General features: G+C 38.8%; 1 protein-coding gene across 1 annotated transcript; it reads left to right on the top strand.

The window, feature by feature from the left end:
* The first annotated feature begins 11007 nt into the window (after positions 1-11007).
* On the top strand, positions 11008-15244 carry atf3 (activating transcription factor 3). Its single transcript, XM_086265071.1, has 4 exons — positions 11008-11151; positions 12324-12582; positions 12722-12829; positions 13001-15244. Exons 2-4 carry the CDS (start codon positions 12325-12327, stop codon positions 13301-13303), a joined length of 669 nt encoding a protein of 222 aa, XP_086121197.1. The 5' UTR covers positions 11008-11151; position 12324; the 3' UTR covers positions 13304-15244.
* The last annotated feature ends 3436 nt before the right edge of the window (positions 15245-18680 follow it).

Here is an 18680-nt window from a genome sequence, read left to right as displayed (position 1 = left end):
ATATAGAAACTATGTAGAACTGTTCATGTGCAGAGGCCTGCAGATGGAGGGGCAGTAAACGTGTGAGCAAAATCACCACAATAAAGGAAGAAACTTGGATTTAACACAAATCACATTTTAAATAACCCGTTTTTGCTTTATATAATTCCTTTTATGTTTGCATGCAAACATTTCCTGTTTCCCTACAAAATAAGGTTTAGTAAGGTTAACAGCAGTCAATCGATTTAATACCAAAGTTAGTAGTTTTCTGTCTCTCAGCTAATTTAATGACTAATCACATCAGCATAACAAAAAAAAGACGCTCGTATCAGCTCGTATTTTCAAAGCAAGAATGAGATACTATTGTGGAAATAATATTACACTGTATATCCCTTCGTGGTTACCTAGCATGTGGGCCACAGGCTAATATTACAGGATAATGTAAACTGGCTGAAATCCCTTATTAAGAAAATTAAGTGAACGATCTTCCGTTTAACAGGAAAGTAGGACAGCTGATGTCAGATGATGTTATGCCTGTTTCTAGAAATAAGCATGAATCTGCACGGTTCGTGATGTAGCTCTTGGGCATCCGCTGGTGCCGCAGTTCCATTTCAGCGAAATGCAGATTTACCAGAATGCGTTGAATCACTCAGATCGAAAGTGCAAATGATCCGGGCCGGCTGCCGTAAACTCGAAAACCCGTTTACCACATTAACAATATACTGTAAGCCTCGCATTAAGCATCCACCCAACCGCCGTGTTTCACGCCCAGATTCTCATCAGTGGGAGGAGGAAGAGGAGACCAGAAGGGCGGGGGGGATTTCCCGGATACCCCGTGAAGATAATGAAGAACACGAAACAAAAGACGGGGAGGAGGAGGGCGAGGAAGAACTGCAGCTTCCCGGAAAGAAAGGGAAGGGCAAAATGAGGACATGATGAAGAATTAAATTAAGCAGATTAATAACACAAAATAAAGTTGGGTTGTTTTTTCTTCTTTTTTTTTTGTTCTTCATTTTAATTCACTAAGAATATAAAATGTCATGAATTATGATAAAATATATTGTTGTGTGCTAAAAGGTATATGGTACGAATCTCTACTATGAGCTGCATATGTAAGTCTATTGCGTTTCTTTAAATATTAGGGATTCTACTGTATCCTTTCCGTTAAATTATAGTAATGATTATAAATAAAAAATAAATGCAAATAAATACAACGCAAGCAAGTTGATGAAAATGACTCCAGTGGAAATCTTGTATAAATTAATATTGTTAAATTATAAATAATACACAAAAAGTAGTTCATGTTTCTTTAAAGATAAATAAATAAATAGAGTACAATTTTTAGAACAGCTAAATAAGGCTTTAAAAATACAATAAAATGTATTGTGCTTGTTTTTGTGTTTTCTTCAGAATATTTATTTATTTATTTATTTCCCCCTTGTGGTGTAAAAACTGTAAACAAAAGCTCCTCCGCCTCCTCATCTTTTATTATTCCCTCCAGGATTACGTCACCCTTTCCGGGAAATAATGCCCCTTATCCTCCCGGTGGCTTTACCAGGCAACCAGCTGGGAACCGGGAAGAGACACCGGCAGGATAAACAGCCTCCTCCTGTTCCAACACTTATCGTTTTCACCATAAATGCTTTTATATTATTATCGGAACATTTTAAAGGTGAAACAGGAAACAGGAAGGCTGATCTTCCCAAAAAACAAATCATTTGTTCCTAATCTGGAAATTTGAGTGAGGAGGTGTATATTACGTTATAATTGCTATATATGTTACTGTTTTAATATAGATTTTTTGTTTGTTTGTTTGTTTAAATTGAGCTTTAAAACTGCAGGTTTATATGGGTAGATTTCTCTGATACATATGCAAAGATGAAAACGATGTCCGATCATGCTCCATGATTCAATTAAACAGTGCGGGACTCTCGTGAGTTGTAAGTGTCTCTGAAAAGTGTTCAAATAACTGAACGTGGCCTGTTGTTGGAACAAAGGGATTTTTTCATCCCACTGTTATAAAGGTAATAAGCATTCTATGTGATATCGCTATATCAAAGTTATGGACTCATTTTAGCTTTTGCACCTCATTTAACTTTAGAAAATAATTACAAAACCTTTCTGTTTATTGGTAACTTTCTTGTGGACAAGCATACTATACAGACACAATCCACCACATATATCACAGCATCATTAAACGCCAATCATGGGTTTGTGCTTGTAAAATACCCTGTAAATAAAGGATGGATGTCACCAAGTGATGTTACCAAATAATTTCATAATTTTTCACCTTTCGAAGTGAGAATTAATCATATCTCGACAAATGGGTGCTAAGATATCAGTTAACACAGAAATTTGTCAGATAATTAAATTAAAAGTGGTGCGTGTTCAGTGACTCCATTCAGCACAGGTAAACCACTGCAGGTATGCTTACAGCTTCCTGATCAACACACCTGTCTGTCAAAGCAGTGACACATTGATGTGTTCAAAACAATATCTGTGTAGTTGTCATCGAACTTTCCAATGATGCGCAAACTGTCTTCTGTACCAGGCAGTGAACTCACTATTTATTGCTTCACAACTGGACATTTGAAGTTGGGAGGAATGTCAGGCTCCATGATTTCGGTCCTGAATACAACATATTCATCTTTTCTCTGAGAACAGTGTTTGCTGTTGGTGGACTGTGTCTTTCAGCAGCTGCAAGTGGGCCGGTGGGTTTCTGGTTCCAGTTGAACAAATTCAGCCTGGAATAACTGGTGGGTGGATCGTCCTCTGTATGAAGGAGGCTGAAAAACTAGGCTCTCCCTTCCAGATAAAGAAACTCTCCCGCATTCTTCTTCTTTTTTCTTTAGTTTCTTTCTTTTTGAGGGCAGATGATTAGTTTATTTTCCTCATTTCTAGTTTACATTATGCATCATTTAAGTCTGGGAGCTCCTTTTCCCCAAAACCTCAAAATCATTTAAATTATTTTTTTGTAGTATCATCTATAAATCTAAATCAAATGTTAAGGAACTGAATTTAACATAACCTCTTAGTGTTGCTGTTACAGACAGTTCCATTTAATTTTATTTATATACCACTAAATCACAACGACAGTTGCCTCAAGGTGCTTTGTACTGTAAGCTAAAGACCCCCCAACAATCAGATGACCTCCTCTGAGCAAGCACTTGGGAAAAACTCCCTTTAACAGGACGAAACCACCTGCAGAACCAGGCTCACAGAAGGGCGGCCATCTACTGTGATCTATTGGGAGTGAGGGGAACATAACTGATTGAGCCCTAACTATATTCTTTAGCAACAAGGAAAGTTTTAAGCCAAATCTTAAACGTAGAGATAGTGTCTGTCTTCTGAATCCAAACTGGAAGCTGGTTCAACATAAGAGGGGCCTGAAAACTGTAGATCATGGATCTTTTCCTTTGATTGTTGCAACACTGCTACTTATATTAGTTATTGATTATGACAATTTCCCCATGCCTCACTGGGTCTTGTGAAATTCCAAATTGTAAGACTATGAAGCTACCATTTGTTCAATCCAAGTATTGATCTCAAAGAGTTTTAAAAAAAAAAACTGCAGCATTGTCCGGTGAATGCGGAGGAAAAAAACAAAGAATTTATAAATGAGTATCACCACATGGATATATAGATGGTGCTGAATATGAGGCGTGTCCATGAGTTTTCTGTCTGAGCTAAAATTACACATGTAAGGGTCGAGATAGGATCTGAAGAAGATTTCATTCTTCATACAGTTCAGATTAGAGCCAGAACTATTGTTTTATTGATCTGTTCTCCATGTCTATTGAAGTTATACTAATAACAAGACAAGGAAAAGCAAAAATCCAGACCATGAGACCAAAAAACAAACAAAACAAGGAAAAAACTAAAAACTAAAATAAATAAATAAATAAAATGGGGGTAAATAAAAAAACTAAAATGAAAATAAAAATGCCCAAACAAAACAACCCTGTTTCAGAAAAAAAGTATGCCATCAAGCATGTGAAGCTTTTTATTTTAATTGAATTTTCCCATCTCCTACACTCAGAAAAGGAAAGCTAAAGTGGTTTATTCCCTTTTTCTATTCCTTTTTTCTGTTACAGTAACTGTGACAACCGTTAACGGTCAGTTACTTTTCTGTTTGCTAACCGCCTTTGAGTTTCAATAGCCATAAATCACATTTTCAGCCACAAGTTTCTTGTGACACGTGCACTCTTGTTGGTAAAATATAGAGCCACTGAACATGCAGGACATTGTCTCAGTATGCGGCGTGCTGTCACACAGCAGCAAAAGCAAAGCCAGCCTGTAAAGTCCTAAAAGGAACCCCCGTTGAATCATTATTAGGGCTGCAGTGAGTTTTTACTGCTATTTAACTTGATTCCAGTGCAGTGGGTTTGATCCCTTTCTTTGTAACATTTTCTTACATTTTGATTAAGTTAATCCAACATGTAGCCCTTTGTTTACTTTGTCTGTGCAGCCATTGCCCCAGTTCTACTCACTGCCCTACAACCCCAGTTAAGGATCTGAGGCTGTTAACCTGCTCACGCGGAGGTCAGTATTTCTGTCATGTAGCTTGAACGCAGACGCTGACACACTTTAACACTAAATCTTAAAATCAATTCCAAAACGTACAGGGTGCCAATGGACAAGAGCCAGGACATGTGACAGCATGTGCTAAAACCATTAAGAAGCTGCTGCTGCATTTAGAACTGGCTGGAGGCAAGAAGGTGACTTTTTTAATAAGACACAGTTGCAGTAGGGAAGCTTTTACTAAACAGAAGCATGAATGAGGTGTGAGTTAATGTGCAGCCTGAACCACGAATTGCAGGGTGTTTAGTGTTTAACTGAGGGTTTAAAAAGTAGGCTTTGCTTCTCTAGACTGCTGCACATGGGCTTACGAATTCTTCTTTGGTTTTCACTTTCTCTTCCACTGAGAGCAAACTCTCAGAATGAGAAACTCGCTCTTATTCACATTCCTTTCTGTCATAGTGAAACCCGTCCTCTGTCCTGTTTTCTTTATCAGCTCACATCAGGAACTGTTTTGGAGATTAGGTAGGAGTCCAGGATGTGAACTGTAAGCAGAATAGCAGGTGAAAGTGAGAGTTTTGTGGCGAAATCCTGCGGTGCCCTTATTTACAACTTGTAAGAAGAACTGTTTTTTTTTTTTTAGGTTAAACTGAATAGAAACAAAATGATTTATTATCACAAGGAAAAGTTATGGTTAACTGGCCAAAGACCCACTTACATATTATACATCACCCTATGTACTTTCTGGGATTAATATATTTGTTTTCATATGTTTTTGTAATGTGTTTACACCAGATTTATTTAGAAACCAGCTAAAATTCACTGTTTATCTTTTAATTTAGCTTTTTAAAGTCCACCTGTTTCCATTATTGGATTTTATATTTTAAAAAGGTATGAATTTTTTGAAGTTTGACATTAAGAAAGTTAATCTGATAGACTGTATTTTCCTTTTTAAAAGCTGCCCAAAGAGCCTGCTCCTCCATACTGTATGTGGATATGAGCACACGTAGCTCTTTGGCATGAAACACTTGAAACATAAAAATAGAGAATGCAATATTTAGCTGAGGAGGGTTAGCACTCCGATCATATGGTATTAATAAGCGACAGTGTCAGCAATGACTTCATGTCGCAGCATCAATCTGGATGACCACACTGACCTCATAAACTTTTCAACACTCGTCTGGCTGCTCGCGGAGAAAGACAGAGGAGTGGAAATGCGAGCGTGAGCATTTGTGCCATTCAGCTCGAGCATTTTGACGATTGTCTGGCGTACTAAAAATAAAAACTACAACTCCAAGCGTGTCAGCTTTTAATTAGATGCAGTGTAACATGGATGTATTTTGAGGCGAGGTCAAGCATGCGCCACAGTAGATCTGTGAAGTGATAATCAGCACAGGTAGCATTTCTAAAAGGCACAGTTAACTAATGGTACGGTTTAAAATCAGAGCTGGGAACAAACGACACTGGACTTTATATGTCGAGTATTTCTCTGGCAGATTCAAGACAAGTTGACAGAAATTCAACTAAACTAGATGTGAAAATAGCTCAACTAAAAATATTTTAGTAAAACCTATAACATCTCTATTCATAATGTTTGTATATGTTATTGTGAATGACTGTGATGTTCTGCTCTTACGTTAGTTGTCTGGGCTGGTGACCTTTTAAAGGAAGTTGTCAGCTGTAAAAGATTAAATATGTTTCTTTGGAAAACTCTGGCGCATTTATGTTGGAAACACCTCCCTCCTCCCGAGCACCTTTCCAACGTCAGGCTGAGGAAGGGGAGTACTGTAACTTTCCAGAACAGCGTGCACACCCGGGCCTGAAGTTCTCCATCTGGGGCTCTGAGCTATGAGACATCACATACTATAGGACATAAACATATTTTGACAGGTGGATAACCAGAGCTGGTGGGAGTTTGCAAAATGTGTTGCAAAAGCCAAGGCTCCGCATTCCACTGAATGTATTCACTTTGATAGCAACAAACTCAAAATGTGCGAAAACACTTTTCTTTTCTATTTTTTTTGCTTTTGTCAAGATAAAAATCATCTTTATTTATAGGTTTTGTTGGTTACGCATTTTTGCTTTTTATCATAAGAGTTGTTCTGAATTAAGAATAAAAATATATAAATAAATTTCCCAATGAAATGAAATCATCACTACAAGCTTAATGTTTTAAAACCATCTAAACAGTATTAATATAACCAGTTAAACGGGGAAAAGTAAACTGAAACCAGCGTACCTACTCTATGAGTTAACTGAAACTACACTGAATCAAAGCATACATTGAGTCTCTGCATGACTCACTGTTATAAATGTAAGTGATGGCTAATTCAGATCATGTGACTCTTTATGAGGTTCAGAACTGGACGTCATTTCATTTCCTTCAGCTAAATTCAGACGAAACTTGCCACCAGGTCGTAGGTCACGCTGAACAGATTCTCCCACCAGCTGCTTCTCGGCCTGAAAATTTCAAGCTGGTTGCAAATTATCTTGAAATCTGATTTAATTAAAACCTAAATTTCGAGCACCACATTGTGAGACTAATGCAGTCATGCTTTTATCATCTTAAAAATTAAAAAAAGATGTCATTTAAGATTTAAAAGTGTGCTTTTACATGTGTCAGCCTTTTTTTCTTTCCTGAACTAAAACTCTATTTGAACGACTGTAGACTATAAAGAAGTCAGCAGCCTCCCATCACTCCCATTTTGGCATTTTTAAACTGGCTCCCAGTATGTTCTGGAATAGTCTAGATTTGTCATTTTGATTACTTTTGAGGCTCTTCCTGCTCCCAGTAGAGCAGCTGAGCAGCTCAGACTCAGTCCCTTCATTTAATTTGCCCCTAAAAGTGTTCTTATTAATATATTACTCTTCTTACTTTCATTTTTATTTAGCCTGCCTCTGATTTGTCTGTAACAATTTATGTTTTCTTTCTTTGAGTGAGTGAGTATTCTTCGTTGGAAGAGCTTTTTAGGATCCTAAGTTTGCTTTGGAAACCCCCTCCCCTATCCTCTGTGATGTCTGATTGAGCAGGAGTTCTGAGTCGGAGCATTTTCTTAACTTTCCAAACAGCAGTCACTCTGCATTTATGTTTTCCATCTGGACCAAAACTAAAAGCACAAAATCAAGCCATGTGACTGTGAGTTAGCACATACATTACATGTCACATGCACAGGAAACGTAGACAATGCATTGAAGAATTCAAGGGCATAAGTCAATGAAGTCACTTTCATTTAGTCTGAGGCCGACAAAAGCATCTGTGGTATGTTTTTATTTATAAGAATATTTATGCTGGGTTAAATTATATTAAAATAATTTTTATTAGAATTTATTTTAACCTATTTCAGGGTTTCAGATTTACAGCTTGGGGAAACAGCAGATCTTTTCTTTCAGTTCCTGGCAAAGAGAAATATTTCCCTTGTTCAACTCGGCCTTCAAACTCACCGTCTAAAAATGGAGAAAACACCTCAGCAGGTCACCACTACATAACCTTCTTTGTCAGGGAGTGTTTTTTCAGAGGTTCACATAAGGCCAGATGTTTTCCTTAGCAGTGGAAACTCATTTGTTTAATTATTAACCATTTTATGGCCTTTACAACTGGGTGGGATTCATAGTTACATGAAAGTCATGGCAGTCATCGTTCATGTGACAAGTCATGTCTCCTTGGCTTCATTTCAAGTAAAGTTAAGAAAAGATGAGATGCAAACATAGTGACCACTTGATGATCACTCGATTTTGACATTTCATAATTTCATGAAATAGTGAAGCAATATTGTTTCCAAGAAAGTCTTGAGTTGGCAAAACTGAAAGTCAATTTTGTTGGTACACTCAGAGAAACTGGGAGTTTCAAAATTACAAAACCGAGAGGGCATTATACTGAAAATGGCAGGAAATGAGAAAAGGAAGGAAAAGATAGAAAGACTACAAGGAAATAGGAGGGAAAGAACCTTTTCTTCAGTGTGAAATCACTCGAACAAATAAAAAAAACCTATGACACTTACAAGTTAAGCACATAAACTGCAGTAGAGGTCAACAAGATGCCCAAAAGCTTGCATCTTTTAATCAGAATTAAAACATCCTCATGAATCAGGTCACTTAAAATCTAGTAGGAGTAATCTAGTGGAAGCAGGATTTTACAAAACTGCAGAGCTGTTGTTGCATGGTTCGTGTTAGATAACAATCTATCAGGAAATTAATGTATCATGTACGCAAAAGTTGAGCCGAGTTTTCTGCTTTGACAGGATATGTAGGCATCATAACAGACACACACACACAAAATAATAACGTTGTTCTGTTTTCTGACAGAAATATTTGAGACAAAACAATCTGTTTCTTTTCTTTTCTTTCTTTTTTGGAATGATTCTGAATCAGGATGACGTCAGCATGCTCTGCTTGTCTTTGCTAGATATGTGTGCACTTTAAAGCCATGCTGCTTTCTGCTTTATGGCTGCACATTAAAACAGCCCAACATAAACAGCTGCACCTGATATGGGTCAGCCCATATGGAAAAAAATAAAATAAAATAAACGTGCGTTTCATGAACCATCTTCTTTTCCAGTTTTGGACAATTCAGTAAGCATAAAATAAACATTATGTTACAGTAGCAGAGTTTTATAGCTAAGGTAAAACCCTTTAAAATGTATTTTCCTTTAATCTGACTGCTAGGATGAGGACATTACTGCTAGTGCTGAAGTTGCAGGTGTAACTTTGAAACTATTATCAATAATAATACATAAAACTAGTGTGAAAGACTGCTAATAATATCGATTATTATGTCTGAATATTATTAACATATAGATGCTTACTAGTTGTGTATTTCCACAGCTGCCCCGACTTACAATTTAAATTTAGATGTTAAATAGTGAAAATTCGCACATATTTTTGTATTCTGAAGCCAAAAACCAACATTCTCACAGGAAATCTGTGTCAGCAGTCGAGTAAACAAGATCATCTGATTACGACTAATCAAGAAAATCCCTGCGTGTAGATTACATTTACTGGCAGTCTACAAATCTGTGACACACACACACATGTAAAAGCACAAGTAGTTCAGAAATGAAAACATGCAGAAAGTTTTCTTTACCTGTCCTCACATGACAGGTAAATGTCATCATATCATCAGACAGGAAAAGGAAAATCATTATAATCCTTCCATCCATCCATCCATGCAAAGGTCCATATCTGTCTGCATGTCTGTCTAACCTCTTTTATACCCCAGCTGGTGAGTGTGGTGTAACCGCACAATAAATAACCGTCCACTGTCACTCAGCCTGAACGGCCTTATTCACTCGTTAGTGTGGAATGCCTGGAATGGAAATCCATGTCAGTGTCAAAACAGGGAGAGATGACAGAGAGGGAAGGGAAGCGTGTGAAGAGGTGATGCTTATGGAAACAATAATGGAGGGCAAAGAGGAATAATAAAATGAGGCTGATTAGTACAAGACGGGACATGTATGGGGGTGAAAAAAGTGGAGGAAAGAGAGAGAAGAGAAATAAGATAAAAGAAGTAGAAGAAAGAGGGCAAAAGACTTCAGGTGAATAGAAGAAGGAAAGATGTACAAGTACTATGATGAAAGAATATAAAAACATGGATAATTAAGAAAAAAGTATCAAAGTAAATACTGGGAAAAAGTGAGCAGAAAGAACTTGGAAATATAATGATGGAGGAGTGAAAAAGGAAAAGACGTGAAGGTTTTTAGTAGAAAACAGGAGACAAAATAAAAAGGGAATAAAAGAAACTGCAATTTTAAAAAGAAAAAGATCAAACAGGTTAAACTGGTTATCTGTAAATACCATCAACCTACCAGGTGTCGCAGAGGAAAATTAGCCCGTATTTCTAAATTTGGTAAATTTACGAGACAATAACAAAAAAAGATTCAAGTGATTAGTGGAGATGCGTGTGCAGGAGGTACAGCAACGAGTGGAGAAGAGACAACTGGAAATAGGATGACAGAGATTAGATGGGAGGGAAGATAAGAGAAAAACATGTTATGAGAGTGGCAAAGAATAGAGGGATTTTGGGACATAAACCATGGAAATTTGTGAAAAAGGCCAAAGCTGATGGGGGGGATTAAAAAAGGAGGGGGATAGAAACTATACCAAAAAAGAGGATTGGAGATGATGAATGAAGTGTTGAAAAAAGAGACAAATATAAAAACAAAAAAGGAAAAAAAAGATTAAAAGATTGGGAAAGGAATAACGCGTTGGTGGGAAGAGGGTAGGAAGCAGAGAGGAGGAGGAGGAGAATGAGGAAGAGCTGAAAATCTGCGGGAGGATAGGCAGAGGAGGAAAAAACATGAGGAGGAGGAGGGAGGGGACGCCTGTCCTGTTATGGCAGAGAAGAACACTCGGGGTTGCTAGATTGCATCATCGCCGGATCAGCCTTCTAAAAATAGGATGACGTCACCCCCCCTACTCTCAGGCTCCCAACCCTAGCACCCTCCCTCTCTCGCTCTCTAGTAGCGTTGCGTTGCGTCATGTGTCCCGCCCCTTCAACCAATTTAAAAGCGCGAGGTGACGCAACGTAAAGGCCACAAGAGCAACCGTAGCCAACGAGCAGGAAGCCGACACAGGAAGAGCGGAACGCACAGACATAAGAGAAGGTTTATTTTCTTCACGGCGCACTTCATCCGATCCGGACACTCACAGCTTTAACAGGTAGGCTGGAGATCTGTTTCCCGTGGAGGAGGACGGGGGTGTTTGAGCGTGTGTGTGAGGGGCAGAGAGGCGGTGTTGTCGCTCTTTGATCCCGGTGAGAAGCGCAGAGAGCCGGTGTCTCCGTGCGCTCTGTCCCGGGACACTGCGAAAACTTCCGCGCGTGTTTTTGCGTGAAAATATAAAATATATAAACAAGCGCATCTTTTTGGAGCAGTTTGCACTAACGATTTTTCTTTTTTTCTTTTTTTTTTTTAATTTTAGCGTATTTTGTATTTATAAAAACTTGTTATTGTTTTTGTTTCAAATATGACATCATGCGACGTTTTTCTTGGATTCTGCTTGAATGCATTTTGTTACACTTTTTTTGTAACTTATTTATAATCAGGTATTTCGGATTTTTGCACTTGTTTCCTCACTTTTGACGAGACTTTTAATATTGTTGTTTCTTTTTTTTCTTCTTTCTTTTGAGTTAACTTTATAATAACAAAACCAAAACAAACATATGAATAGCACAATTCTCTTTTATAATTACCTGAACACATAATAACGAAACTGAAGGGAACAGAGGGAGGCGGTGGTAAAATATTTGTAGAGCTAACAAGACTTTTTAAAACTTTTTTTTTTAATTCTAAGAAGGTGCAGCTGTGTGCAGACTAATACAAACCATATCATTAATGACTTCGTTGCAAATGATTTATTACTGGAGAACATAAGAATATAATATAAATGTGCTTGTTTTGGTTTTGGTCTCAGAGCTGATGTAAACACCTTCTTATCTGGCTGATGGCCATAATTCAACTCTTTTCACTTCTCCGTTTAGATAACAAACATCCACACCTCCCTAATTAATGAGCCTTTTTTACAGCATGTTTTCCACAAAGCAAATATTTGCTCAGTTTTGAATGACACAGCTATTTGTCTTGTCATCACAATCTGTTTGTCCTCCTTAACATGCCATGTTGACCTTTCAAACCGATCTTAGCTTTGGATTTCCTTCTGACATTTGTGTCATTGTTACTCAGCAAAAAGTTGAACATTCCTTTATTATTCTTCCCACATTATTTATCTTGTGACTTTCAGCGTTGGGTTCATAATGACTTTAGCTCAGTTTCTTTTGAATTATATTAAGTGTTTCTAACCCATCTGATGATTTTCATCTCTTGCGTTTACAGAATGATGCTTCAGCACTCGGGTCCTTCTCTGGCTGACATCAGCTGCTCCGCCTTGGTTCCTTGCTTCTCCCCTCAAGGCACACTCACCCTGGACGACTTCACCAACTTCACACCCATCGTGAAAGAGGAGCTCCGGCTGGCAATCCAGAGCAAGCGACTGTCCAACGGGCTTAGCACCGACATGAGCTCCGATGGTGCCAGCTCCAGCTCGGATCGAGCCTCTGAGCTAACTTCATACAGGAACGGGGTCAAGCGAGAGGTAAGGCAGAGGGGGAATTACAGCATGTAGTTATCTGTAATGTGTCTGTTATATACATACATACATACATACATACATACATACACAGAGAGAGAGAGTATTTTTTTCTTAATGGTCTATATTTCTCACTTTTTTTTAGTTGACATCTGAGGAGCATGAAAGAAGGAAAAGGAGGAGGGAGAGAAACAAAATCGCTGCCGCCAAGTGCCGCAACAAGAAGAAGGAAAAGACTGAATCACTCCAGAAGGTAGTTTTCCACTTTCATCAATCTGAGCATTGGTTATTCTGCACCTACTCTTAGCTTTTTGCACCCTCACAGTTAGACAATTTATAAAGCATGACATTCGCAGCTTGCGGTGAGAAGTAGCTTATGTTTCTCGGGTGAATAACAGTCTTCTTCTTCCATCCTTCTCTGCAGGAGTCTGAAAAGCTGGAGAGCATCAATGCCGACTTAAAAGCTCAGATTGAGGAGCTTAAGCAGCAGAAGCAGCAGCTGGTCTACATGCTCAACCTGCACCGGCCGACGTGCATCGTCCGAGCCCAGAACCCCCAGACGCCCGAGGACGAGCGAAACCTTTTCATCCAGCACATCCAGGAGAGCACCTTACAACTCCACAACCTCACCTCCACCACCACCTCATCCGCATCCACGTCCACAGCAGCGCCTCTCGGCGGAGGACTTCTGACTCTCGATCATGTCCAGTGCCCCAGTCACTTATGATCGCCCAGAGTGTTATCTAGGGCTTGCAATTCTTCCATCTCCTGCTGCTGATGTAGGACTGACTGGTTTCGCAGGAGGTGGAGTTGCCACATACAAACTTATGACCTGAGAATGAAACGCCACCTATGACTCCTCACGCCCACCTGCCGTCCATAATGCTGCTAGAGAAAAAGAGAGCGGTGTAAAGTGACCTCAGCACCTTCCGCTCCCTGAACCCGTAGCTGCTGATTGGACAGGAGTGAGAAATGATGGACAGCACTTTGACTTGCATTGTGTTTCTTTTTTTTTTTTAAACATTTTAAACAGTCAGGGCCAAGAACAGATGCTAAAGCACTTAAACAAAGTTCAACAGCTTTTCTTGATTTATTAGTATTTTGAATAGTCGATGGTCTGATTTTTGTACCAAAGCACGATTTCAAGGTGATCAAGGCACATTATTTAAGAGTTCACCCCGACAGTAAGGAGATTCAGAATGACTGTGTGAGTGTGTACAGATGCAAGTCACTGACTTTAAAAAGAAGCGGTCTCTGTTTAGTGTACAGCAAAGATGACATATTTATTAAATGATTACTGTATGTTAGGATGTTGCTGTTTTAACCCTGTCTGCTTGTCCTGTATACAAAGTGAATTACTAAAAACGCTGCTACTACTAACCACTCAGGACCTAGGTATGCTATAGACGTCCGTTTTGTTATACATAATATGAGATGACTCGTCCAAAAGCATGAGTACGGGTCGGGTTCCTTGCTGTGAGTGTAGCAGACACAAAAGGGAAATGTACGTTGCAGGCAGGGTTTCTAATTCTGCACTTAATGAAAAAAGCCTAGTACAAAAGACAGTGTAATCACATGTATAGATAAGTGTTTTGTTGTGGGGTTTTTTCTTAAGAATTCAATATTTTATGGCAATCACAATTGCCCAATGGACACTTTATTTATCACTGTGTTCTCTCTTAAAGCAAAGGGGATTTTTTTTCAACCTGTTCTGTGACAATGAAGCTACATAAGTGTTATTTTACAGATGTGTTTTCTACCCAGTGTCTTGTATAAAGTATCAAATGCATATTAACTATGTGCTGCTGTATGTAAACACCAATGCCTCCTTTGGTCTCAACAGAGCAAAACCAAAAGTTATTTTTTTAAAAATGTATTTATTGAAAACATTTGGTCCGGATGTTGTGTTCATTAGATATCGTTAGCTAGGTATCAGAAGCGCTGCATCAGTTTACTCTGAAGTTATGCAAGATTTGTTGACACGTTAGAATCTAAGTGTGTCGTGAACTTCCACTGTTTGAAAACGAACTGCCAAAATAGTTGTTGTTCACTTGCACACCCTTTTCCATTGTAAAAAAAAAAAAAAAAAAAAATAGCCCAAGGAAAAAAGCAGTTTATTGCTCAAACAGAAATTTGACAAGCACGATGATTGCTGTTTGTTGTTTATTGGCAGTAAAATAAAGCCAAACATGAGATCAGAAGCCCTTTATTCCTGAGCGACACTCTAACTTCTCATTCTCAATCAAACTGAAACTCTGACGCACAAAGCGAAGGATGAGTACATACCAGAAGGGGTTTCCTTTGACAGAATAATAATGAATTTTGTAGACTGAAGTTGTATTCCTCTGTTAGAAGGTTTATATTGTTGTATGTGTTGTGTGAGAGTCACATTGTTAAAGGGACGCAGGCGTCTTTGTGGTCATAGTACTTTTGTCACCTGTTGTCCCGATGCTAGTCATTACTAGATAGTCACTGAGCACTGAGTGCATGTATTCATATTGTGCCTATTTCTACTACTGAAGACTTTTTTTTTTCTCTATAGCTGTGTCATAGCAGAAATAAATAAAGGATGTCAGGTACAACTGCACTGCTACTATCACTGTGTAACTACTTCCATCTCTGTTTTGATTTTTGATACTTTGATAATTAAAGATGTGAACTGAAAATGCGACCTGTGAGATGCCTTTTCTGGAAATGGATGGGCAGATGTGACATCAGGAGTTTCTGGTAGAGAGCAGAATTCATGTTTCCATCAATTACAGCAACCAGTGAGGTCCTGAAACAGGACAGCAGTCCCAGACCGTCACCCTGACACCACCATGTTTGGCTGTCATTTAATGAAATGCTGTGTTAGTTTCACACCAGATGTAACGGGACTCATTATTGAAAACATTTGGCTTTGTCACCCTGTCCAGACTGATAGATGTTAGCGACTAGTTATCTCTTTCTAATATTATATTTTGTTTGATGATCTGAAACATGTAACTGGGACAAAAATGCAAAAAAAAATTGTTATTAACATATCAGTAGTACATAATAGTAATAATAATGGTTAGAGCTTAATAAATGTGCAGCAATAATTGTAGAACCAAAAACAAGCTCCCTGAAGCTCAGTGGAAGTGGGCTGAGTAGCTGATTTCTTATGATAATCTTAAATTAAATTATGATATGATTATTGCTACAGTGAGCTCACATGATGCTGTTGGAAAAAAAGCTGTGATAGTACGTTGATAACACTAAACAGAGCAGAAACAGAAATATTAGTGCCTTGCTCTTCACTGTTGGAGCTGTACAATATCATATACCTATAGACTTTCTGCACTTATGAAAACATGTGCCATCTGATGCAACACGTTGTAAAACAAATGTTTGCAATGCTTATCATCAATAATCACCACTTTCTGACAATGCAGTTGACCGGTCAGTTGCTTTGGATTGCATCAGATCAGTTTTGAAACAATGATTTTCATTTTGTAGCCATTAACCCGCTCGCGTATGTCTCATGTTCTCCATGTCTGAAAATGACAACAGCAGAACTAACAAAACTCATGCTTGATCTTTAGAAAACTAACTCTGCAGCTGTGGTCTTCTGCTTTACTTTAGGAACACAGTTACATCAGCACCGGGCCCTCTCTCATTAAAATAAAGAGTGTGTCATGAATATCAGGAAAAATAACACAGTTTCCTTGAAGGATACTCGGTTTTAAAATGTTTTAAAAGCTTACATTCCCAGATGTACTAGCAGCTTCCTAGTACCCATGGGTACTAGGAAGCTGCTGTACTTCTATCACCATGTTTTTTTTCCACAAGTGGAACAATTTCACAACATAAACGTTTGCTTACAAAAATCTCCGACAGAATTCCTACATGTAATCACAGAGCAACTGTGCATGTGATGGAGCTGAAGGACAAGACTGAACATGTTCTCTTCAAAGAGGTAGAGGCAGGCAGAAGGGTGAGGTAACACTGCCTTGTTAGATATGACTGGATGTTTTCTACAGTATCTGTCCAAGAAGGCTCTGACATGCAGTTCAAATAACAACAAACCCGCCCAATAAGGCCACTGGCCTTAGAGATGTGCGGTACATCACACCGTAAACAAGCGTGTTCAAACACGAGCCAATATGTGGAATGTGCAAAATCAAATCCATTTGTTTCCCGTCTTTTTTTAATACATAGTTATGCCAAAGTTGCAACATAGAATGATGTGAATGATGTGATAGGGAATTAATCCGATGAAACCATTCAAATGAGCTTTCTGATGAAACGTGACATATGTGTTCTAAACAATCCCGGCAAACTGAAAGTGTATAAACAGATAATTATGTGATTACACAAGAAGCTTCATGCCCTCAAGCATCAAATCTCACCCACCTGCACCAGGACGTTAAAACTCACACAGAAAATAACTTGTTCCAGGTCTGCCAGCCCGAGATCTGCTATGGTTTGACCCCACCTAGCTGTCACTGAAAGTGGATGAAAGCAAACATCCAGGTATACAATCACTGTAATCAATACTTTGCACCTGTCCTAGTGAGTTTCACGGTACCAATAGTTAGTATTCCGGTAAGCTGCCCAGAACCTAGAGAACACATGACGTTCCGCCTCTTTCCTATCACAAGTATTCTGATTTCCTGTTAAACTCCTTAAAGAGCAAGTCATCTCATTTCAGGAAACCATGCATGGAATAAAAGAGTGAAAACAATCAATAAAGAAAGAGTTCAGTTCACAATTGTGCTGATATTTTCAGAAGAATCCTTGTGAGTAAGATTCTCATAAACCAAGCAGCGTGAGAAAAAGTGGGTGGGGCAGCATTTTACCGAAGGTGATGTCTAAACCTGCCCATCAGTTTAATTTACACAACTGGTATGTTAATTACAACTCATCACAAACCAAAAATAACATTCCAGTTACTCTCAAGTTTCTTCCCGCTCTGTTTCCATATTGACATTTTAATAATTTCCCCAAATACTTCTCCTAATAGGGAGAAGCAAACCTTTTTGATGTTGAGCTCGGTGGCATTTTTTGTGTTCACATGTCAATTATTCAAGGCCTTTCACAACAGCTCTTATCGTTTATCAATCTAGTTGTTGAAGTGATGAAATAACGACACTCTTTGAGTCTATTGTACACTGCAGCCCTACAGGTGGTGTCCCAGCCTCCAGATATATGTGGACATCAGTAGTATCAGTCTTGGGTTACCTAAGATTTCAGTGGATATTAAGGTCAGGTTCAGGATCTTTGCGCCCATATATAAATCTCTAACCTTGTGCTGTGTGTGGGCTCATCTCAGGCATTTCTTGGCTGGCGTTTAGTCCATTTTTGATGTTTTTATGCTCTCAAATGATGTTTGAACACGAGAGACTTTCAACTTGTTGACATTTTAGAGAAATGTATCCTTCTACAATTTCCTGTAAAAAAAAATAGCTCACAGATCATATCTGCCGGCTAGTCCAGGTTCACTGACACTCACTTCTGTTGATACCTGTCTCTGCTGACATTCAGAGTTGTTCATGAGACCACTGGGATCTGCTTGGCTCTGAGTCATCAGACATTGAGACCGAGGGTCCATGTGGATGTCTGCATGCTTGCCAATTTTCGTGACTGCACAGACTTGTCGACAGATCATTTACATCACGTTACAATGTACCGACCATACGATATGACAACTTTTTTGACTTCAAAGGAACTACTTCTCCAGCTCCGGCAGCAGAGTACAATTGAGGCCTGGATTTTGGATGTAGTTTTTTATTTTTTACAGATGGAGCTCCCAGACAGAAGGAGGAAAAGAGGAAGACCACGGAGGATTTGTGGATGCAGTGAAGGAGGACGTGCAAATACTTGGTTTGACAAAGGAGGATGATAGGGATAGAGTTAGATGGAGGCAGATGATCTGTTGGGAAGACCCCTAAAGGGAGCGACTGGAAGAAGAAGAATTTATCTTAAGTCCAGAATTGAATCCACACCCTAAACACTCCTGTCTATAAATGCCTCTGTGCCCACATACGTTTCTCATTGTTTCTATGCCCTACCCTCTCTCACGCGCACTTTGTCAAAGTTATCAGTCAGGGAGCTGCTGCCAATACTTCATAAGGCTCCAAGCT

Source organism: Aulonocara sp. 'chitande type north' Nkhata Bay, linkage group LG15, assembly GCF_057382095.1.
Source record: "Aulonocara sp. 'chitande type north' Nkhata Bay isolate Kocher_YH1m ecotype deep benthic linkage group LG15, A_spYH_male_GT1.1, whole genome shotgun sequence".
NCBI lineage: Eukaryota > Metazoa > Chordata > Actinopteri > Cichliformes > Cichlidae > Aulonocara > Aulonocara sp. 'chitande type north' Nkhata Bay.
The sequence above is the reverse complement of the archived record's forward strand: the minus strand, read 5'-3'. Positions and strand labels throughout refer to the sequence as shown.